The sequence below is a fragment of the Acinonyx jubatus genome, chromosome F2, assembly GCF_027475565.1.
Source record: "Acinonyx jubatus isolate Ajub_Pintada_27869175 chromosome F2, VMU_Ajub_asm_v1.0, whole genome shotgun sequence".
Taxonomy (NCBI): Eukaryota; Metazoa; Chordata; class Mammalia; order Carnivora; family Felidae; genus Acinonyx; species Acinonyx jubatus.
The window spans coordinates 25,240,828-25,262,964 of record NC_069394.1 but is presented as its reverse complement, the minus strand read 5'-3'; the positions used below and the strand labels follow the sequence as shown (position 1 = coordinate 25,262,964).

Below are 22,137 nucleotides of genomic sequence, written 5' to 3'. Positions count from 1 at the left end.
GGAAGGGGAAATCAGAGAGATTTCAACAATGAGAAAGATACGGTGCAGCAGTTGCTGGCTCTCACACTTAGAGCCCAAGAACAAGGAAGAGAGAGGTCTTTAGGACCATTGGGCACTAGTTTCTTTCCAGAGCCTTCTGATAAGAGACCAACCAGCTGACATTTTTATTTCAGCCTTGCGAGACCCTGAACGGAGAAACTAGCAGAGATCACCAGGACTTCTCAGCTCCAGGACTGTGAGTTAGTATATTTTTGTTTTAAGATGCTAAATTTGTGTTCATTTGTTAAGTACCAATAGAAAGCTAGTAAACATGGTGGAAGGTACTATCACAAATCAATGCTTGAAGATGTTCTGCAGTATGAATACCAATCCCTCAATACTATATGGACGTCTAATACCTTATATTTTAAGTCAGGACCTCCAAAACATTTAAGTGTCATAAAGATATATGAATACATTTTTACAAAGCAGAAAAGACAGAAATTTAATGTTGTGCATCTCGAAAGAATGGAGAGCTTTGAAAATAGTTTTGAGTGTATTTCATGACACTTGAAAAGCAGAAAAGACAGAAATTTAATGTTGTGCATCTAGAAAGAATAGAGAGCTTTGAAAATAGTTTTGAGTGTATTTCATGACACTTGACAGCCAAACCAGAAAACTCGGCAACATCTTAACTCATGTTCCAAGCTACTACATTTTTAGTATACTTAGTACTTACTGAAAGAATCGACCAGCCTAAAATATATTTATATTTTGATGAACAGAGTACGGGTTTTCTATTAAGGAGCCTCTAATGGAAAATTATTGTATTACTAACTCCTTCAATATTGCCAAAATTATACTTAAAATTAAACATTTGTGTTTGTAGTGTTTTAAACTATGAATTAAGTTGCCAAGATAAAATACTCAATTATTGTGAAATCACCTTAGAAAAATAAGGATTATTACTAGCACAACGGAGGAAAGTAAGTGTTAGAACACAGCCTCCACTGCTAGACAAAAGATAGTTAAGAAATGTATTAGGTAGAAAATAGTGTAAAAACTGCTGTGATGTGTCATTATTTAGGGTATAAAAGGGAGAAAATATTTTTACTCATTTGTTTGCTAGAGGATTTTTTTTCTAGTGAGAAAGATAGCACTAAGATGAAATGTTTGTTTTAAAACTTTCCTCGCATGCAAACTGTTAACCTTTATACTAAAGCAAGTCTACTTTATGTCTGTTTTCCAGTGTTCTCTTTAAACATATCATATTTTGAATTATAATGTGCTTTAGAAAGTAACCACCCCTGCTACTGTATTTATGTATCTGTTATGATAATTTTATATCTCGTGTGATACATTCTGGTAATATGGTCCCCTTGGGAGGTGAGTTGATATCTGATATGCTATTCCCGTAGGTAGGGAGGGAGTCTTCCCTAAACTAGGTGCAACTTAAAGAAGTAATTACAAGTCCATGAACTCCATCTGAGACCTTTGGGAATGGAGTATTTTTACCGTCAGATTTTTTTTCACATTGTAAATAGGGAACACATGCAGATTCTATACATTTTTAACGCCATCAGCAGAGCCTGTGGTACACTGAATTATCAAACAATCTTTGCAGAATGAAACTTGAGTACCCACACTATGTGGGATAAATAGAGGTTATTAGTGGCCTCCAGTTAGTTCCGGTCAGGTTTTGATGCCAAAATGAGTTTGTACCAACTTCCAGGTAAAACCTTAGTGTCAAGAACTTCTTGGTTTTCCTTTATGGTTTTAGATATTTAGGTATGGTTTTAGGTAACACTTTATGGTTTTAGGGATTATGGATATGTGGAACTGTAAAGTCTGGCTTAGAATAGAAGACATAAACTCATGTCTCTTAATAGACTGTTTTTCTTGACTCTTAACTTGCAGAGAAGACAGATTACCAGGTTATTTTCTGGCAGAGAGGCAAAATACACAGGAAAATAGGGTGGAGTCTGATGCCTGAATCTCAAATCATACCTAATTTCCTGTTACTCTCATATTCGGTTCACTTTTGGGAATGTCTAACCCCATAATCGTTTCATGGTCTCATCTCCTAAGAAGACTTAAGGGAAAGATTTTCCTCTCTTCAGGTACACTGCAAGTGAAACATTAAAGCCTACCAATTCCATCATTTTATTGTATGTTAATGATGATTAACGTGACCCTCAGGATAAGATTTGAGCTAACAGGATAAATAATATTTTCCTGTCTGGTGATTCTTCTACCATTTCCACCCCAGAGAAGTTTGGTTTGACTCAATTACACTGGGCAGTGGTCATTTTATGTTAATATCACTTACCTTCATAATATACTTTAAACCCATGAGCGCTAACTGCAAAATCACTGGTCAAACGTAGTGAGAACACAGATTTGGTACTTGTCACTGGCGGTGGCAGATGGAATCCTGTTAACCTAATAACATAAACGAAATTAATTGTTAGTGTTATAGACATTTTACCTAATAGAGTTGAAAGAGCATTAAAAGTCATTTTATCAAATCCCCAAGCTTTGTATAAATAAGTGTGTATGTGTGTGTATGTGAGGGTTTATAAACAAATTTATGTTGATTAAAGCTCACTCATCAAAAACAATTCCTGTAGGTATATATATGGTTATTTACATATATATGAATGTGCATAACTATCGTATCTAGTACATATGTCATCTATATGAAAATACTGATCAATTTAGACTTTGGGAAATGAATTGTGAGAGTGTGTGTGTTTAGGTATCTTTTGCTCCTGATTTTAACAACTGAATATGCAGAAGATATTTTTGTCAATAAATTTTTTTCCTGATAGTTTAGAATATATAAAAAGAGTGGTATTTACTAAAATTTAATATTAAAGGAAAAATGTGATCCAGATATGACATCTTGAAACTGAAGAGTCTACAAATGATGTGATTTTTTTGCTTTATCATATTCTAAAATTTCAATTAGTTCTATTAAAACTAATAGATGCAAATTGCTTTTTGGTTATATTGCATATTTTACAAAACAAATATTTGATTTTTTACCAAAATGTAGTGCTTATTTTGCTAATACTTTATTGGATATAGTTACAAGCTTGGTTATGTAATTAATTTACAACTGATACTTTTTCTAAACCAGAAAAGAGAAATTAAGAATTAAAGAAAACCACATACATGGAATATAGTTTTTCTAAAATTAATGAAAGTACATACTTTTTAATTTTTCTATGAATTGCCTTTTATGTTCTTTACTTTATCATGTTTATTATTAATATTAGAATAAGAATTAGTAATTTTATGCAATGGAATTATACCTTTTTAAATACACAGTAATTGCTATTTTTGCCCAACATTGTACAGGATTAATCTACATTGAAATTACCATACATTTCATTGCCGTATAACAGTAACTCTCATTTGTCTCAGGTGTGCTTATACTCTAAAAATTATTAAGAACCCCAAAAAGATTTTGTGGGGTTTATCAACATGTGCCATATTTAAATTTTTTTAAGGTTTTGTTTATTTTTGAGAGAGACCGACAGACAGAATGTGAGTAGCACTGGGCCAGAGAGAGAGGGAGACAGAATCTGAATCAGGCTCCAGGCTCCAAGCTGTCAGCACAACCTGACATGGGCTTGAGCCCACGAAACGTGAGATCATGACCTGAACCAAAATCAGTTGCTCAACTGACTGAGCCATCCAGGCGCCCCAATATTTGCCCTATTTAAAATAAAACTAAGAACTGTTTTTTACGTGTGCATTTGTTACTTAATTTAAAAATAACCAGAATAGGCACATTACATGTTTACGTCAATCATATTTCAATTCAAGATAAGTATCTTTTCCAAAACAAAAATGAAAAGAATGCCTTGTATTTTGTTTTTTAGAAATCTTTTTAATATCTGGTCTATTAGCAGAAATTATTTGGATTCTCAAATCTACTTCTTTATTCAATATTTTGGATTACATTATTTTGGTTGATGGATATGAAGAACTCTGGCCTCACTTAAGTGTGTGGTTGGAAAAGGGAAGCTATTTCTAATAGCCTTTGCAGATTAAAGTGGATGCTCTTTTTTGATACTACACAAAAACTTCACAAGTTAGTTTCGATGTTGAATTTAAGCCATATCAATTAATTGTTGTATTGTGTAGCATTAAAATTCATTGCTTCACCTTGTTCTTATAATGGGTCCTTTTTATCCAGGCAACATTTAACAAGCATTGATCATTTGAGTTAGATCTTCCAAATGTTACGTTTTATTATAAACTATCAAAAAATCACATTTATTTTTATTGCTACTGATCTCATTAGAAAAGTCATTAAACTTGGAGAAACTTTAAAGCTTACAGTAATGGATTGAAGCTTTCCAAAATTCTATTTTTTTTTTACTTGTAAACTCAGATTTCATCATTAACAACAGATCCTGTCAGTTGTTTTCCCTTGAAGTAACAATTCAGGTTCATTGCATGTGTATATGCATGGGTGTGGGGATGTGTGTGTGTGTGTGTGTGTGTGTGTGTGTGTGTGTGTTTCAAAAAATATATGCCAGACATACAGATGTGATTAACATTTATGTCAGTCACTCCAGTAAAGAGGTGTTCCATGAAAAAGTGGCTAGTTCAGTGATCTTGTAGAACCCCTAAAAGTGCCTAAAGACCTTCAAACATCCATGGATCACATTTTGAGAACCACTGCTGTATAGGAATCTATTGCAATAAATACACCACACTAAATTTATACATTCTACAGTTGATGGGCATTTGGGTTGTCTATGATCAGTCCAGTGTGTTTTCATCAACATTCTTGCAGAAGTTGACTTGTACATACTTATCTGGAAGTTTCTCTAAGGTTTATCAGCATTTAAAACTTTAATTTTTTCTCTTTTTGCTGAGTAAGTTGCATGATTTCCTATTTGGCTCCTGGTTAGAAGTGTATCTCTGAAATTATAAACCAATGAGTTGCTTTAGTTATATCTGCTTACCATGTATATCTCATTTGCATTGCAATTGGATAACATTTTCTGTATGAATTGAATCCTTTGAGATTCTCAAGATTTGTTTTATGGGTCAGATATTGTGATTTTTATTTGCCTAGTTTTCTTATGAAGGAAAATATATTATTTTTCTATTCCTAATCCAAATTAACACAAACTGAATGTGCATTATTATCTCATAGTTATGTGGGGGTTGGTAGACTATAGCTCAGCTGGTTCTCTGCTTGGAGTCTCATGAAGCTGAAATCAGTGTTAGCTGGGCTGCATTGCTTCTAGAACCTCTGGAGCTATATCTGCTTTCACTTCCAAATTTATAAAGCTGTTGCCAGATTTAAATTCCGTGCAGTTGTAGGACTAAGGTCACGTTGGCTTGGGGTCATTCTCAGGTTTTAGAGATTGCCTGCATTTCTCAGTTTGTGGCCCCCTTCCTGCTTTTTCAGAGTCAGCAAGGGCAGTGCGAGTTCTCTTTCTTCAAATATCTTTAGTCTTTCCTTCCACTTCATCCTTCTGCTGCCTCTTCTTCTGCCTCCAGATGGAGAGAGTTCTCAACTTTTACATGCTCATGTAATTAGTTTGTGTTCAAATTGATAATTCAGATATTTTCCTATTATAACATCTGTCTCGATCCCATTTGTAGTTATTTTTGCCATGCAATTTAACATATTCATCCATTCCCAGAGAACCATTATTCTAGGATCACTCTGGCTACTGTAATGAGTATTTATCATTGGCTAGGAGCAGCATTTAGTATATCTTTTAGATAGATTTGTTAATCATGTTCAAGTGTTCTCTTTGCTAACTATAATTTAAAAATCTGATAGACTAGTTGATGAAAGAGATATGCTAAAATCTCACAATATGATTGTAGTTTTTATAGTTTTCCTTGTAGTTACGTCCATTTTAAAATATATTTGGGGGCTACATTATTAGGTGTGTACAGTTTAAATGATTATATTTCCTAGTAAATTGAATATTTTGTCTTTATGAAGTGCTACTATATTTCTAATAATCTGATCGTAAACTTTATCTTGATACTCATAAATCTATAACTTAATTTATTAGAATTAATCTAGATCATCTTTTAATCTTCAATGTTTTTGTATCCTTGTTTTTTAAAATATGTCACTTATAACCAGAATATACTAGGCTATAGTTTCAAATACATAAAAGATTATATGGGGAACTGGGGTGGCTCAGTTGGTTGAATGTCCAAGTCTTGATTTAAGATTTTTTTTTTTACTTTTTAATGTTTATTTTTGAGAGAGAACACAAGTGGGGGAGGGGGCAAAGAAGGAGGCAGAGAATCTGAAGCAGGCTACTTTCTGTTAGTGCAAAGCCCGATGTGGGACTCAAACCCATGAACCATGAGATCATGACCTGAGCCAAAGTCAGACATTCAACTGACTGAGCCACCCAGGCACCCCTAAAATATGCCATTTATACCAGCATATACTAGGCTATGCTTTTATATACATCAAAGATTACAGATAAATAAGATCTTAAAAAACAAAAGAAATTGTCACAGCCATTCCAGCCTTCAGCAACCACCACCCTGACCAGTCAGCAGCCATCAACATGGTGGCAAGACTCTCGACTAGCACAAGATTATGACTCACTGAAAGCTCAGAGATTGGTTAGCATTTTTAAATAATAAAGCGTTTTTTAAATTAAAATATTTAATGTCCATTTTTTAACATAATGCATACTTAATAGATTACAGTATAGGGTAAATACAGTTTTATATGCACTGGGAAATGAAAGAAGTTCATTTGACTTGCTTTATTGTGATACTCACTTTATTTCAGTGGTCTATAACCAAAACCCCAGTAAATTTCTGTTGTATGTCTATACTTTATAAGACTTCATTTTGTAAGTTAGTATTTCTGTGTGTAGTTATTTATTAAGCATCTTTCTTTCTCCTTTGGATGCTAACCTTTGTGAAGTCATTCCTTGTAACTCACTAGTTTATCAGCAGTGCTTTCATGAAGTATCTATCATGTAGGAGGGCCCTCAATAAACAGCTGTTAAGTTCATGAATTTGGGTGGTAGGAGAATGTGAATGCCATCAGAGCACTTGCTTTTTCAAACAAAAAAACTGTGTTCTTAGAACAGCATTCTCAAAAATCATAAAAATGTCAAGGGACTCCAATTGTTAAGAAAATTCATGTAGTCTACATAGATATTCCTGTTGACTAAGACATAATTTTCACCATAATAGTAACCTCAAAAGTTGAAAGGAGATCATGTATCTTAGGCACCTCTATTTGAAGTATTTTTCAGGATATAACTATATAGTTTTAAAACTTACTTTTCAGGTAAACCTAATATGATTTTTATCTTTAATATGAACTATGAATTATAATATTTAAATATACATGTATTGTACTTGAAATTAACATGTTTTCTAGGTAATCTAGAAATCACAGTCTTTTATGGATAAGTATGATCTTTTTCCATCAATCATTTGTACTGATTCAGATACTTGTGAAATTTGGTGTTTTGCATATATTGTTAATTCATTGAATTATAAATTATATTTCCTCGTATTGATGTATTTTAAAACTGCATAGTGAATGGCATTTTATGTTCCTTTGAAAAGAATACCATAGTGAAACTCTATTTTCTCTGACTTACAACTGAAGAAATCACAGTTCGAAAATGATCAGTAAATAGTTCAAATTCATACTGCTGGTGAGCAGTGGAGCAAAGAAGTAAACCCATAACTTCTAACTCCAGTGTATTTCTTTTCCACTAGTGATTTTTACCATAAGGAATGTGATTTTTTCATGAGGCAGTACATATTTAATTCATTTTTGTTTCTTCACAATGCCTGTATAAATTTCTTAACAGATATTTGGAATAGATAAAGACATAATTTTACCCACATGATGGCTTTAAGTAGTTGATACTGGTAAAAACTGTGTCACAGTTTTAAGGTCATTAAATTAAAGGCCAGGAAGGTAATGTGGAATGCCTATCTGTACTTGTTGATGCATTTATAGCTAATATCACTAGTGGTTAGCAAAGAGATTTTCCTAGTGGAAAACTAAGTAAGATTAGTCAGCAAATATATCAGCAAATCCTAGAATGATGCAATGTAAATTTCCTTCAGATATTATTTTTTTAAATGTTAAAAATTGAGAAAAATTGGCTGAGGATTGAAATGTATTAATTTTTAAAAATTTTAAAAATGTTTGTTTATTTTTGAGAGAGAGACAGAGTGTGAGTGGGTGTGGGGCAGAGACAGAGGGAGACACAAATACAAAGTAGACTCCAGGCTCTCAGCTGTCAACACAGAGCCTGACGCGGGGCTCTAACCCATGAACTGTTAGATCATGACCTGAGCCAAAGTCAGACGCTTAACCGACTAAGTCACCCAGGTGCTCATGAAATTTATTAATTTTAAGTAGTGACTTTGTTTTATGCTATCAAAACAATCACCATTTTCTACCATCATAAATTTAGCACATATGCACGTAAACTCAGATTACAGAACAATCATTTCCTCTTAAGACATTTAGCTTAATGAAAAATTTATAACATTTCCTCTGTTTTTCATATTTCACTGTTATTTGGTGAATATTTCTCATGGCCCAGGGCTAGTTTATGGCCATTTTTTTTCAGTAGATCCTTTTATGTGACAGAATGGCACACATGTTGTTTATTTTTCATCCTACGTTTTATAGTTTCTAATGTATAGCATCTATTCTCCCTGCTTCCTAATCATACATACACCTCAAATATATTTTAACATTTTATTATTTACTAGGCAAAGCATTTATCAGAGGCTGTTGTATGTTTTAAAAATCATGCACTTGAAATGAGTGACCCTGTTACTTCTTATGGTCCCTTTTAGATGAAACCAAGCATTCTTTAAGCATTTCCAATTACAAAGATTCAGAAACATTAATGATGTCTCACACTGTATAGAGTAACTAGATTTAGGGAGAATTACATAATGAACTTCTATCTTTCCATCAATGACGAACAGGAAACATACTAAAATAATTATTTGGTAATTAATGCAGAATTGGTTTAAATTTAAATTACAAGAAAGTAATTTATAATGTCAATGCATATGCTCTTTGAATAATGGTCTGTTTATTTAAGAATTAAAAAAAAATAATGACAATGTGCCATTTTATAGTACAACGTAATGGAAACTCTTTTTTTTTTAATATATGAAATTTATTGTCAAATTGGTTTCCATACAACACCCAGTGCTCATCCCAAAAGGTGCCCTCCTCAATACCCATCACCCACCCTCCCCTCCCTCCCAGCCCCCATCAGCCCTCAGTTTGTTCTTAGTTTTTAAGCATCTCTTATTCTTTGGCTCTCTCCCACTCTAACCTCTTTTTTTTTTTCCTTCCCCTCCTCCATGGGTTTCTGTTAAGTTTCTCAGGATCCACATAAGAGTGAAAACATATGGTATCTGTCTTTCTCTGTATGGCTTATTTCACTTAGCATCACACTCTCCAGTTCCATCCACGTTGCTACAAAGGGCCATATTTCGTTCTTTCTCATTGCCATGTAGTACTCCATTGTGCATATAAAACACAATTTCTTTATCCATTCATCAGTTGATGGACATTTAGGCTCTTTCCATAATTTGGCTATTGTTGAGAGTGCTGCTATAAACATTGGGGTACAAGTGCCCCTATGCATCAGTACTCCTGTATCCCTTGGGTAAATTCCTAGCAGAGCTATTGCTGGGTCATAGGGTAGGTCTATTTTTAATTTTTTGAGGAACCTCCACACTGCTTTCCAGAGTGGCTGCACCAATTTGCATTCCCACCAACAGTGCAAGAGGGTTCCCGTTTCTCCACATCCTCGCCAGCATCTGTAGTCTCCTGATTTGTTCATTTTGGCCACTCTGACTGGCGTGAGGTGATATCTGAGTGTGGTGTTGATTTGTATTTCCCTGATGAGTGACGTTGAGCATCTTTTCATGTGCCTGTTGGCCATCCGGATGTCTTCTTTAGAGAAGTGTCTATTCATGTTTTCTGCCCATTTCTTCACTGGGTTATTTGTTTTTCGGGTGTGGAGTTTGGTGAGCTCTTGATAGATTTTGGATACTAGCCCTTTGTCCGATATGTCATTTGCAAATATCTTTTCCCATTCCGTTGGTTGCCTTTTAGTTTTGTTCGTTGTTTCCTTTGCTGTGCAGAAGCTTTTTATCTTCATAAGGTCCCAATAGTTCATTTTTGCTTTTAATTCCCTTGCCTTTGGGGATGTGTCGAGTAAGAAATTGCTACGGCGGAGGTCAGAGAGGTCTTTTCCTGCTTTCGCCTCTAGGGTTTTGATGGTTACAAAATCAATGTACAGAAATCAGTTGCATTCTTATACACTAACAGTGAAGCAACAGAAAGACAGATAAAGAAACTGATCCCATTCACAATTGCACCAAGAAGCATCAAATACCTAGGAATAAATCTAACCAAAGATGTAAAAGATCTGTATGCTGAAAGCTATAGAAAGCTTATGAAAGAAATTGAAGAAGATATAAAGAAATGGAAAGACATTCCCTGCTCATGGATTGGAAGAATAAATATTGTCAAAATGTCAATACTACCCAAAGCTATGTACACATTCAATGTAATCCCAATCAAAATTGCACCAGCATTCTTCTCGAAAGTAGAACAAGCGATCCTAAAATTTATATGGAACCACAAAAGGCCCCGAATAGCCAAAGTAATTTTGAAGAAGAAGACCAAAGCAGGAGGCATCACAATCCCAGACTTTAGCCTCTACTACAAAGCTGTAATCATCAAGACAGCATGGTATTGGCACAAAAACAGACACATAGACCAATAGAATAGAATAGAAACCCCAGAACTAGACCCACAAACGTATGGCCAGCTAATCTTTGACAAAGCAGGAAAGAACATCCAATGGAAAAAAGACAGTCTCTTTAACAAATGGTGCGGAGAACTGGACAGCAACATGCAGAAGTTTGAAACTAGACCACTTTCTCACACCATTCACAAAAATAAACTCAAAATGGATAAAGGACCTGAATGTGAGACATATGTTTACCAACTTCTAACGAGGTGTTATTTCTAGGAGACTGAGAGTCAAGAATGACTGGATCTGTACTACAACAATGTAATCAAATGCTCCTTAAATACACACACACATATATATATTTAACATTTTTAATTTTTTTTATGTTTATTTTGAGACAGAGCGTGAGCAGGGGAGGGGCAAAGAGAACGGGAGAGAGAATCCCAAGCAGGTTCCACACTGTCTGTGCAGAGTCCAGTGCTGGGTCTGAACCCACAAACGATGAGATCATGACCTGAGCAGAAATCAAGAGTCAGAGGCATAGCTGAGTCACTCAGGTGCCCCAAAAGCCACATTTTTAAGTTAAAAGGCTATTCTCTTATTACTGCCTGTAACGAGTTTGGGTGGAAACAGACATGGGGAGTAGAAAAAGATAAAGAGAGTAAGCTTTCTTTTAAAATAAAAGTGGTAACATTACCCCAAATCCCCAGCTTTGTGATGGTTAAATTAGAGAATTCATGTGGAATGGCCTGGTATATTTTCTGGAATCTAAGAAATAGCCACTAAGTGTTAGTTGCATTAGTACTATGACTCCAAATCCACTGCCCTTTCATTTGCATTCTATGTCATGCTATAGCTAAGATAAATTGTATTATAGCACCAGCATTCTCATGATGATTTCTCATTACTCACAGTAAGAAATTTAGATCAAAGTATCTTACAATTTTACTTTGTTCTTATAAACAAAGGTTATACAGTTCTTAAAAATGATCCAAGTGATACACAGAAAATTCTTTGCTGAAGTGAACTGTTAATCTATTCAATTTTAAAATGAATGGGAAAACCTCAGGAACAAGCAGATATTTAAAATAATGACTGTTCTGTGATAATAAATCATGTATACCCTATTGATATTGGGGTACATGAAGCACAGCCCGATAATTCATGGTTGCATCAAGATGTCACTAATTGTAATATCAAAGGAAAAGTTGCCTGTGGCAATATTTGAATAATTATATCATTTGTTGCAATTAAATGAGCAGAAACTTCTCTCAAATATAAAATTCCTGAAAACGGCATCTTATGTGAGAAAGCAAATTCACAATGTTAGGAACATCTGTTAGGTATAGACGCAGATATGGAAATGAGTACATATATTGATATACATACGGATATGGATAGGGATTGGGGTAGATATGGATATGACTATGAACATAGTAAAGTTATAGATATAAAGGTAGGTGACCAGCTTTCATTTCCACTCTTTCATATTCTTTCCACTGTATTGAATGAAGTACCTGTAAATCTTGGAAACTTGCCAGAATACTTCTCTTGCCAACATTGTTCTCTGATAGATTTTGCCACTTCCGTAAGATTTAGATAGTGGATTAAAAGTGTTAGTTATTATTATGTCTTGACAGGTAGGTGCATGGACTTTAACAGGTGTTAGAGGTGAGATTTTTCCATCAGCTTACTTGAATTTATGTTTAAAGCAATTGTTTTGATCTTACAAACAATTGAGCTCATCACTGTAAATTTCTGATTTCTGAAAGCTAGTGAAGTTCTCCCTGACCTTCATTCCTTGGTCTGAAATTATTATTCTTGTTATTACATATTTACATGCTCTAAGTATTTTAGGTTTTTCCCTTACTTTCTGAACGTTAGAGATGCACAAATATTGTATAACCACTATTCCATCAAGAAAACTTTTTCTTCCCTCAAAAAGTTTGAACATGTTCTCAACTCACTGTATCTAGTGTTACTCCATTTACATAAAACTCATTCTCTACTGTGATGTTAGAATTTCATCTTTAGGATCAACATTTTACCCAGGACCCATGTAATATATTACTAGAAAGTTTTTTCAAAATCAGTCTTTGCAATTTTTTTCTACTGTCTTCTGCCAATATTGCCAAACTTGCATAATGTCCCTTCTTTCTGATTTTATTTTATTTATTCGTTCACTGAACCACTTATCTTTGGTAGTATAAATGATCATAATTCCAATGACAGTGTAATTGAACCTGAAAAGTTTTGAAGTATAGTGAATTTATGGTGGGCAATTAATGAATGCTAGACATTTAAATCTATTTTATGAGGTCCCCATCTTGTGTAATTACCTGCAGTTGTTCATGAACATATTTTCCAAAGTTGGGGTTTTATGAAGCAGCTGAAGTTAGTGACCGTAAGCTTGGATTCTAGGGCATACAACTGGAAAACACATGTTTCACTGCTTGTCAGTAATGTGATATTGGGTAAGGTATTTTATCTCAATAAATTCAGGGTAAGATGAGGTTAATCCAAGGAATTATCCCATAGCTATCTTGTGAGGATTAAGTGGGATAATGCTTATAAAAATTTAGCAAGTGCTTCACACATGATAAATACTATTTCTACCATAATTATTTTGGTGATAAAGCTACCCAGGGCTCATCTTATTGGCATAAACACATTAAATGATAACTCTGGTGTTGGACTCCCTGGAGTAAATCTCTGTGTGGCCATTTGCTATTGTGTGACATTGGGCAAGTTAGTTCCCTCCCTATCTGCTTTCTCACTGGCAAAATATTAATGAAAATAGTACCTACCCCTTAAGTTTTTGTCAGTTTTAAGTAAGTGAATCCAAGCACATCACTTGGAACAATGCCTGGCATTTAGCAAGTACTACAGAAGTGTTTGCTGTTATTGTTATTCACTCTTAATAACAAACATGAGAATTAGAAAGTTCTTTCATAACCAACCAGAATTTTCTTCCTATAGCACCTAATTATTAATACTTACAATAGACTTGGATTACGTAACTAAGTGTAATTCTTCAAGTATATGCTATTATGCTCTTCTAAATTGCTCCCCCCGCCAAGTTTAACATTCCTAAGGCTTTTATTTTGGATATAAAATTAGTAAAGACCCATTACATGATGTTTGCTTAAGATAAATGTATGAGTAAGAAAGAGATGAGAACTTTATTACATCCCCTAATCACTGATAAAACTTTCCAATTAAGAAGAAAGGGGAGAAAAAAGGAGAAAGAACGGAAGAGATGGGATGAGACCGTATTTGTCCTTAGAAACCTGAAATTCTTGATATTAAGCGAAGTGATTCCCTCCATCCGCTATAAACACTGCTGTCTTTTCCTTGTACCTTCCGAAGACCTCTGACACGTCATATTATACTACCTTGACGTTTGAATTTTACTGTAATTCTTTTGGTCCTCTACATTCACTAAGGAAGAAAAAGAAAAACATGATTCTACAAATGTATATTTTGTATTCTTCCATGTTAACAACTATTTGATCCATTTATCCAATACACATAGATAAGGATTTATCTCAAAATTAATGTTTTTTTGTGTTTCCCAGAAAAATATTATTGATTATCTCTCAGTTTAGCAAAACATGAAAATTATATGACATGTTTTTTATATATAACACATGTGTATGTTGGAAGTATAGAATTTTGTCTATTGTTTTCTAGGCATTAAAAGGTTTGTTCTTTTTTTAAAAAAAAACTTTTTTAAGGTGTATTCATTTTTTAGAGACAGAGCATGAATGGGGGAGGGGTAGAGAGAGAGGGAGACACAGAATCCAAAGCAGGCTCCAGGCTCTGAGCTGTCAGCACAGAGCCCGATGCAAGGCTTGAACCTATGAGCTGTGAGATCATGTCCTGAGCTGAAGTCAGACGCTCAACCAACTGAGCCACCCAAGTGCCCCCAAAGGTTTGTTCTTAAAAGAGAAATGACCATACACTTAATCAATGTCCCTACAGAGATATCTAATATAGATATACTTATTCTGTATTCTTTATAGTCCAGAGATGAAGACAAATTTTTATTTAACCTAAACTGATCATAAAAAAGATTTTGATATTTGATGCTACTCACCAGTTTTATGGATTTAGATAAAGTATTAAATTGTACAAAAAGTAAATAAAACACTGTAGTTGGAGAGTTTTAAATAAAGCTTTATGCTGGTAATGATTAAATATGTTTTTATAAAGATACTATGCAGTCTAACCTAGATATTCTAAAAATTAGAAAAGTGTGGGCTCTTTGACAGAGTAGTTTTGGTTCTGCTTCTAAGTCAATACTTTGTTTTAAAAGATACTGAATAGATGCAATTGAGACTATACCAATTACTCTAACAAAGTGTACATAATCATTAATTTTATCCATTGTGCCCAACATCACTTTCTTATAAATTTTCACAACTGTCTTTGAGATAATGATCTCTTTATATGTATACATATATCAATACAATTGGTAAATGATGTAGCCTTTTGAAAACTTTGTCTATTTTAGGTTAAATAAAATTATAATCTGTCTCTATTGGAATATATGATAAAGAAAATATTAATATGCGAATGCAGTGGCATAGAACATATGCACAGTCATTTCTCTACCTAATTAGTGTATTTGGACATGATTTAAGCTAATTTGTGTTATCAGATAATTTATATGTTAAATGAAAAATCAGTCCAATAATCTATTATTTAAAAATAATCATAATTCAGACCCAAACATTTTAAATTTAACAAATGGTTAAAATTAAATATTAAATTATGTCTTATATTGTTATGGACTGTGTTACTATATATAAAGTATTTTTTTTAATCATTCTTTTACAGGATCAAAAAAATTGTAAAATTTTACACTTTGTAACACTGAAGATGATTAAATGTGATACATGTTAGCAAACATAATTAGATAATGGTATAAATATTCTGTTTTACTTTAGAAATAATATCTTTATGTACCTTGGTGTTCCACATTCAATGTCCTAGGGATCCTTAGTAAATTCTACATTCAACATGGGGCTTGAACTCACAACCCTGAATCAAGAGTTGCACGCTCTACCGCCGAGCCAGCCAGGCTCCCCAATATCCTAGGGATTCTTGAGTGATATTTACTAACATGGAGAATAATAATTACTTATATTTTAATGATATACAAATATATAAATATAGAAATGTATATAATTTAGTTTTTAAAAAAACACGGAAATATGATTTGAAGTTGTGCTAGATATGCACTATATCTCCTCATCTGTTTTAAACATACAAAATTCCTGTAATAGTTTTTTTCTATTATCAAGAAATTAATAGTACAGTATTAAAATTGATTAGAATACAGTAGCACCAGAAAATTCCAATCATTTAACCGTTTCTTGATAAGTATGGTAGAAACTCATTTGGACGATTGAAATACATTTTATTTTTAACACCCAATTGAAGGAGAATGTTTTAGAATCACATTCCTTTAAAAGTTAATGAAGTCACTATGTGAGAAGCTAAACTAAGTTAACCATTGATCATACCTGGAATGAATATAAATTATTGAATTCTTTCTATAAGGCTAATAGATAGCCATGTGTCTATTTTTTCTAATTTGGGGCTCTTTGGAGAGCACTTTGTTAACAATTACACTGGGAAAATAGGCAAAAAATAAGCAAGATTGTTCAGGGACTTGAGATACTTGTTCCCCTACCAATAGCCACGGAGACATCAGATGCTATGGAGTATAGCAAAGAAAGATAAATCATTGTCTGTGTCCAAAGTGGTATATCACCATCTATAAACTGTGGGTTCTCTAACCAAAGGAATACATCTTATCTGAAATAAGTATGTATTCTAATATGAAAAACACAAAGAAAAGAAAATAAATATCCATAGACAAATGCCAATGAGTATGTTTTAGTGAAAATAGTAGAAAAGGAAAAAATAGTACTTGCTTATTTACATCTCCAGTTCTCATGCTTCTACTACATAGACAAAGTTAGAATGATAGCATGATTGAAGCAAATACCTAGTTAGGTTTAAGAATCAGCGTTTATCATATTCATAACTATTAATTTATCCTAGGTATCAAATTCATAATGCTTGCCTCAAAAGGACTAAGTTTATTTATATATTTTGAGAGAGAAAGAGAGAGTGGAGGAGGGAAGAGAGAGATGGAGAGAGAGAATTCAAAGGAGGCTCTACTCTGTCAGTGCAGACCCCAATGACGGTTCAATACCAAGAACCATCAGATCATGACCTGAGTGGAGATCAGGAGTCAAATGATTAACCAGCTGAGCCACCCAAGAGTCCCTTCAAAAATGATTTTTTAATAATTATCACATAACATAAATATCATTATTATTGATTTTTTAAAATACTTATTTACTTATTTATTTGAGAGAGAGAGGAAGAGTGAGAATCCCAAGCAGGCCATTTTGATGGAATATCATTGGAATAATAGAAATAGTTTATTTTTTATATTGAGTGAAGTAAGATGAGAAGAAAAGTAAAGTAATTGAAAGAGAATACCATGGCAAATATAATGCTAAATAAACACATACATAAATTATTGCATGAAAAAGTTCATAAAATAATTTATATTCCAAATATTGCCATGGTCTTACTTGATGAGAAATTATTTGAGAAAGAATTGAATAATGTAAGTTTTTCACCATTAGATCAACAAAGATATAGATAAAACAGAAAAATATTCATCAACTAAGTACTGGTAAACATATTCAGAAATTATATTCTATGAAGACCAAACTCTGTACATTGAAACCAGATGATTATATGGAGGAGTTTAATCAATTATTTTCATTAGTCCTGTAGGATAGAGAAAGGAATGGACTTATTTTACATATTAAAATATTTGCTGATTTTGTGGAGAATTTAGAATATTCTTGTAAATGTGACAAAAATGTAACTTTTGAGAGCATATGAGGATGGCATGCTATTAAATTTCATAGTTTTATTAATGGTAGACTTAAATTTTATTTTTTTTAACGTTTATTTTATTTTTGAGACAGGGAGAGACAGCATGAATGGGGGAGGGTCAGAGAGAGAGGGAGACACAGAATCTGAAGCAGGCTCCAGACTCTGAGCTGTCAGCACAGAGCCTGACCCGGGGCTTGAACTCACGGACTGCGAGATCATGACCTGAGCCGAAGTCGGATGCTTAACCGACTGAGCCACCCAGGTGCGCCGGTAGACTTAAATTTTAGATAGTAACATTGGAGGTAATGCTCATAAAATTAACTGATACGTTAATAAAATGAGAAGGAAAAAAAAATGAGAAGAAATAAGGAAAAAAGAGAGTGGATAGGAGTGAATGGAAGAATATAGATGAAAAAAAATATTGTAACAAAAACGCTGTTCAAGTAGGATTTTATTTTGGAGTCCTGATCAAAAATTCCTAGAAAAATGTTTTCTTTGTGTTGGTCCAGTGGCCTTTATAATATGACGCATCACTGTTGTAGGTGGGTACTTTTACATATTTGTGGACAGAGACATGACTTCACTGTTTCTGTGAAATTTTGCTCTGAATATTAAAGCATAGATCCTCTGATAGGTGCCACATTTTTATGTCTCAACAGCCTCTTACCTGACCTCCACACCTATATATCTGACCACTATTTTACATTCCCACTTGGATATCTAATCAGCATTGCAACAATATGTCCAAAACCGAATCTCATTAAAAAGCCTGTTGCCTTGTCATTTGTTCTCTTTTGAGATGTAGAAGCTCTTTCTCTTCTTTTGTTTCTGGAAGAACAATGTAAGTGGTTTACATTGCTTTGAGGATCCTAGCTTTGTTCTTAGAAGCAGTCTTTTTCTCAGTGGTTCTAGTGATGGCCATGTGATTCCCCTTAATGGGGTCAACATTTGCTGGGTGGCTTACCCCCTTGGCTCCAGGGCCCACTAAATCCACCTCCTTCCATGGTAATAGCATGGTGCACAGCACAATAGTCAGTTTGTTCTGTATTCTGGAAATTCTAACCCCTTCCTTTCCCCTCTAGCTTTATTTCTTTCCAATAGTAAATATTCTCTGGAGTGCTTCTCCCCTTTGGCCTGGTTTCATCTCTTCAAGTCTACTATTATTTTTTTAATTTAAATTCAAGTTAGTTATCATACAGTGTAGTATTAGTTTCGGTTGTAGAACCTAGCAATTCATCACTTACATATAACACGCAGTGCTCATCCCAATAAGTGCTCTCCTTAATTCCCAGAACTCATTTAACCCATTCCCCCCACCCCTCGCAAAAAACAACAAAAACCAAAAAAAACAAAACCAAAAAAAACACAAACTCTGTTTGTTCTCTGTGTGTAAGTCACTTTTGGTCTGTCTCCCTCTCTGTTTTTATCTTATTTTTCCTTCCCTTCCCCTATGTTTATCTGTTTTGTTTCTTAAATAACACGTATGACTGAAATCATATATTTGTTTTCCCTGACTGATGTATTTCATGTAGCATAATACACTGTAGTTCCATCCATGTTGTTGCAAAAGGCAAGGTTTCATTCTTTTTGATTGCCAAGTAGTATTCCACTATGTACATATACCACATCTTCTTTATCCATCCATCAGTAGATGAACATTGGGCTCTTCCCATAATTTGACTATTGTTGATAGTGCTGCTATAAACATTGGGGGTGCATGTACCCCTTCAAATCAGCATTTTTCTGTCTTTTGGATAAATACCTAGTAGTGCAATTGCTGGGTCATAGGGTAGTTCTATTTTTAATTTTTTGAAAAACCTCCATACTGTTCTCCAGAGTGGCTGCACCAGTTTGCATTCACACCAGCAGTGCAAAAGGGCCCCCCTTTGTCCACATCCTTACTGACATCTGTTGTAAGGTTGTTCATTTTAGCCAGTATGATGGTTGTAAGGTGGTACCTCATTGTGGTTTTGATTTGTATTTCTCTGATGATGAGTGATGTTGAACATCTTTTCACATGTCTGTTAGCCATCTGGAAGTCTTGTTTGAAAAAGTGTCTGTTCATGTCTTCTTCACTCCATTTCTTCACTGGATTATTTGTTTTTTTGGTGTTGAGTTTGATAAGTTCTTTAGAGACTGTGGATCCTAACCCTTTATCCTATATGCCATTTTCAAATATCTTATCCCATTCTGTTGGTTGCCTTTTAGTTTTTTTGATTGTTCCCTTTGCTGTGCAGAAGCTTTTTATTTTGATGAGGTCCCAATAGTTCATTTTTACTTTTGTTCCCCTTGCCTCCAGAGACGTGTCTAGTAAGAAGTTGTTGCAGCTGGGGAGGGAGGGAAGATGGCGGCATAGGAGGACGCTGGTCTCACCGCGCGTCCTGCTGATCACTTAGATTCCACCTACACCTGCCTAAATAACCCAGAAAAACGCCAGAGGATTAGCAGAACCGAGTCTCCGGAGCCAAGCTCAGAGGAGAGGCCCACGGAAGAGGGTAGGAAGGGCGGAGAGGCGGTGCGCGCTGCACAGACTGGCAGGAGGGAGCCAGGGTGGAGGGGCAGCCTGCCAGCCAAGCAGAGCCCCCAAGTCTGGCTGGCAAAAGCGGAGGGGCCGGACAGAGTGTGTTCCGACAGCAAGCACGACTTAGCATCTGGGAGGTCATAAGTTAACAGCTCTGCTCAGAAAGCGGGAAGGCTGGAGGACAAAGGGAGGGAGAGTTGCTGAGCCCCCGGACTACAGAGCTCAGTTTGGCGGGGAACAAAGGTGATCGCCAGCGCCATCTCCGTCACCCATGCCCCAGCCAAAATCCCAAAGGGAACCAGTTCCTGCCAGGGAACTTGCTGGCTCTGCACAAACACCCAATGCTGTGTTTCTGAGGAGCCACCCCTCCAGCAGCGGGTTTGACTCCCTCCCTCTGCCACAGGGCCCCTCCTGAAGTGGATCACCTAAGAGGAGCGAGCTAAGCCTGCCCCTCCTGCCCCCATGCACCTTGCCTACCCACCCCAGCTACTATGCCAGATCCCCAGCACCACAAGCCTGGAAGTGTGCAAGTAGCCCAGACAGGCCACGCCACCCCACAGTGAATCCCGCCCCTAGGAGAGGGGAAGAGAAGGCACACACCAGTCTGACTGTGGCCCCAGCAGTGGGCTGGGGGCAGACATCAGGTCTGACTGTGGCCCCGCCCACCAACTCCAGTTATACACCACAGCACAGGGGAAGTGCCCTGCAGGTCCCCACCACAAGGGACTACCCAAAATGACCAAACGGAAGAATTCCCCTCAAAAGAATCTCCAGGAAATAACAACAGCTAATGAACTGATCAAAAAGGATTTAAATAATATAACAGAAAGTGAATTTAGAATAATAGTCATAAAATTAATCGCTGGGCTTGAAAACAGTATAGAGGACAGCAGAGAATCTCTTGCTACAGAGATCAAGGGACTAAGGAACAGTCAGGAAGAGCTGAAAAACGCTTTAAACGAAATGCAAAGCAAAATAGAAACGACGACGGCTCGGATTGAAGAGGCAGAGGAGAAAATAGGTGAACTAGAAGATAAAGTTATGGAAAAAGAGGAAGCTGAGAAAAAGAGAGATAAAAAAAAATCCAGGAGTATGAGGGGAAAATTAGAGAACTAAGGGATACACTAAAAAGAAATAATATACGTATAATTGGTATCCCAGAGGAGGAAGAGAGAGGGAAAGGTGCTGAAGGGGTACTTGAAGAAATAATAGCTAAGAACTTCCTGAACTGGGGAAGGAAAAAGGCATTGAAATCCAAGAGGCACAGAAAACTCCCTTCAGACGTAACTTGAGTCGATCTTCTGCATGACATATCATAGTGAAACTGGCAAAATACAAGGATAAAGAGAAAATTCTGAAAGCAGCAAGAGGTAAACGTGCCCTCACATATAAAGGGAGACCTATAAGACTCCTGACTGATCTCTCTTTTGACACTTGGCAGGCCAGAAAGGATTGGCACGAGATCTTCAATGTGCTGAACAGAAAAAATATGCAGCCGAGAATCCTTTATCCAGCAAGTCTGTCATTTAGAATAGAAGGAGAGATAAAGGTCTTCCCAAACAAACAAAAACCTAAGGAATTTGTCATCACTAAACCAGCCCTACAAGAGATACTAAGGGGGATCCTGTGAGACAAAGTACCAGAGACATCACTACAGGCATAAATCATACAGACATCACAATGACTCTAAACCCATATCTTTCTATAATAACACTGAATGTAAATGGATTAAATGTGCCAACCAAAAGACATAGGGTAAAAATGGATAAAAAAATGGATAAAAAAATAAGACCCATCTATTTGCTGTCTACAAGAGACTCATTTTAGATCTGAGGATACCTTTAGATTGAGAGTGAGGGGATGGAGAACTATTTATCATGCTACTGGAAGTCAAAAGAAAGCTGGAGTAGCCATACTTATATCAGA

General features: G+C 35.3%; 1 protein-coding gene across 6 annotated transcripts in view; it reads right to left on the bottom strand.

The window, feature by feature from the left end:
- Positions 1 to 22,137, bottom strand: part of CSMD3 (CUB and Sushi multiple domains 3) — a 1,242,277-nt gene that overhangs the window by 1,051,864 nt on the left and 168,276 nt on the right. For all 6 annotated transcript variants that reach the window (XM_027064013.2, XM_027064014.2, XM_027064015.2 and 3 more), the window contains exon 3: positions 2,309 to 2,421. In XM_027064013.2, coding sequence (XP_026919814.1) covers positions 2,309 to 2,421 — 113 coding nt within the window. The remainder of the gene's footprint in view (positions 1 to 2,308; positions 2,422 to 22,137) is intronic.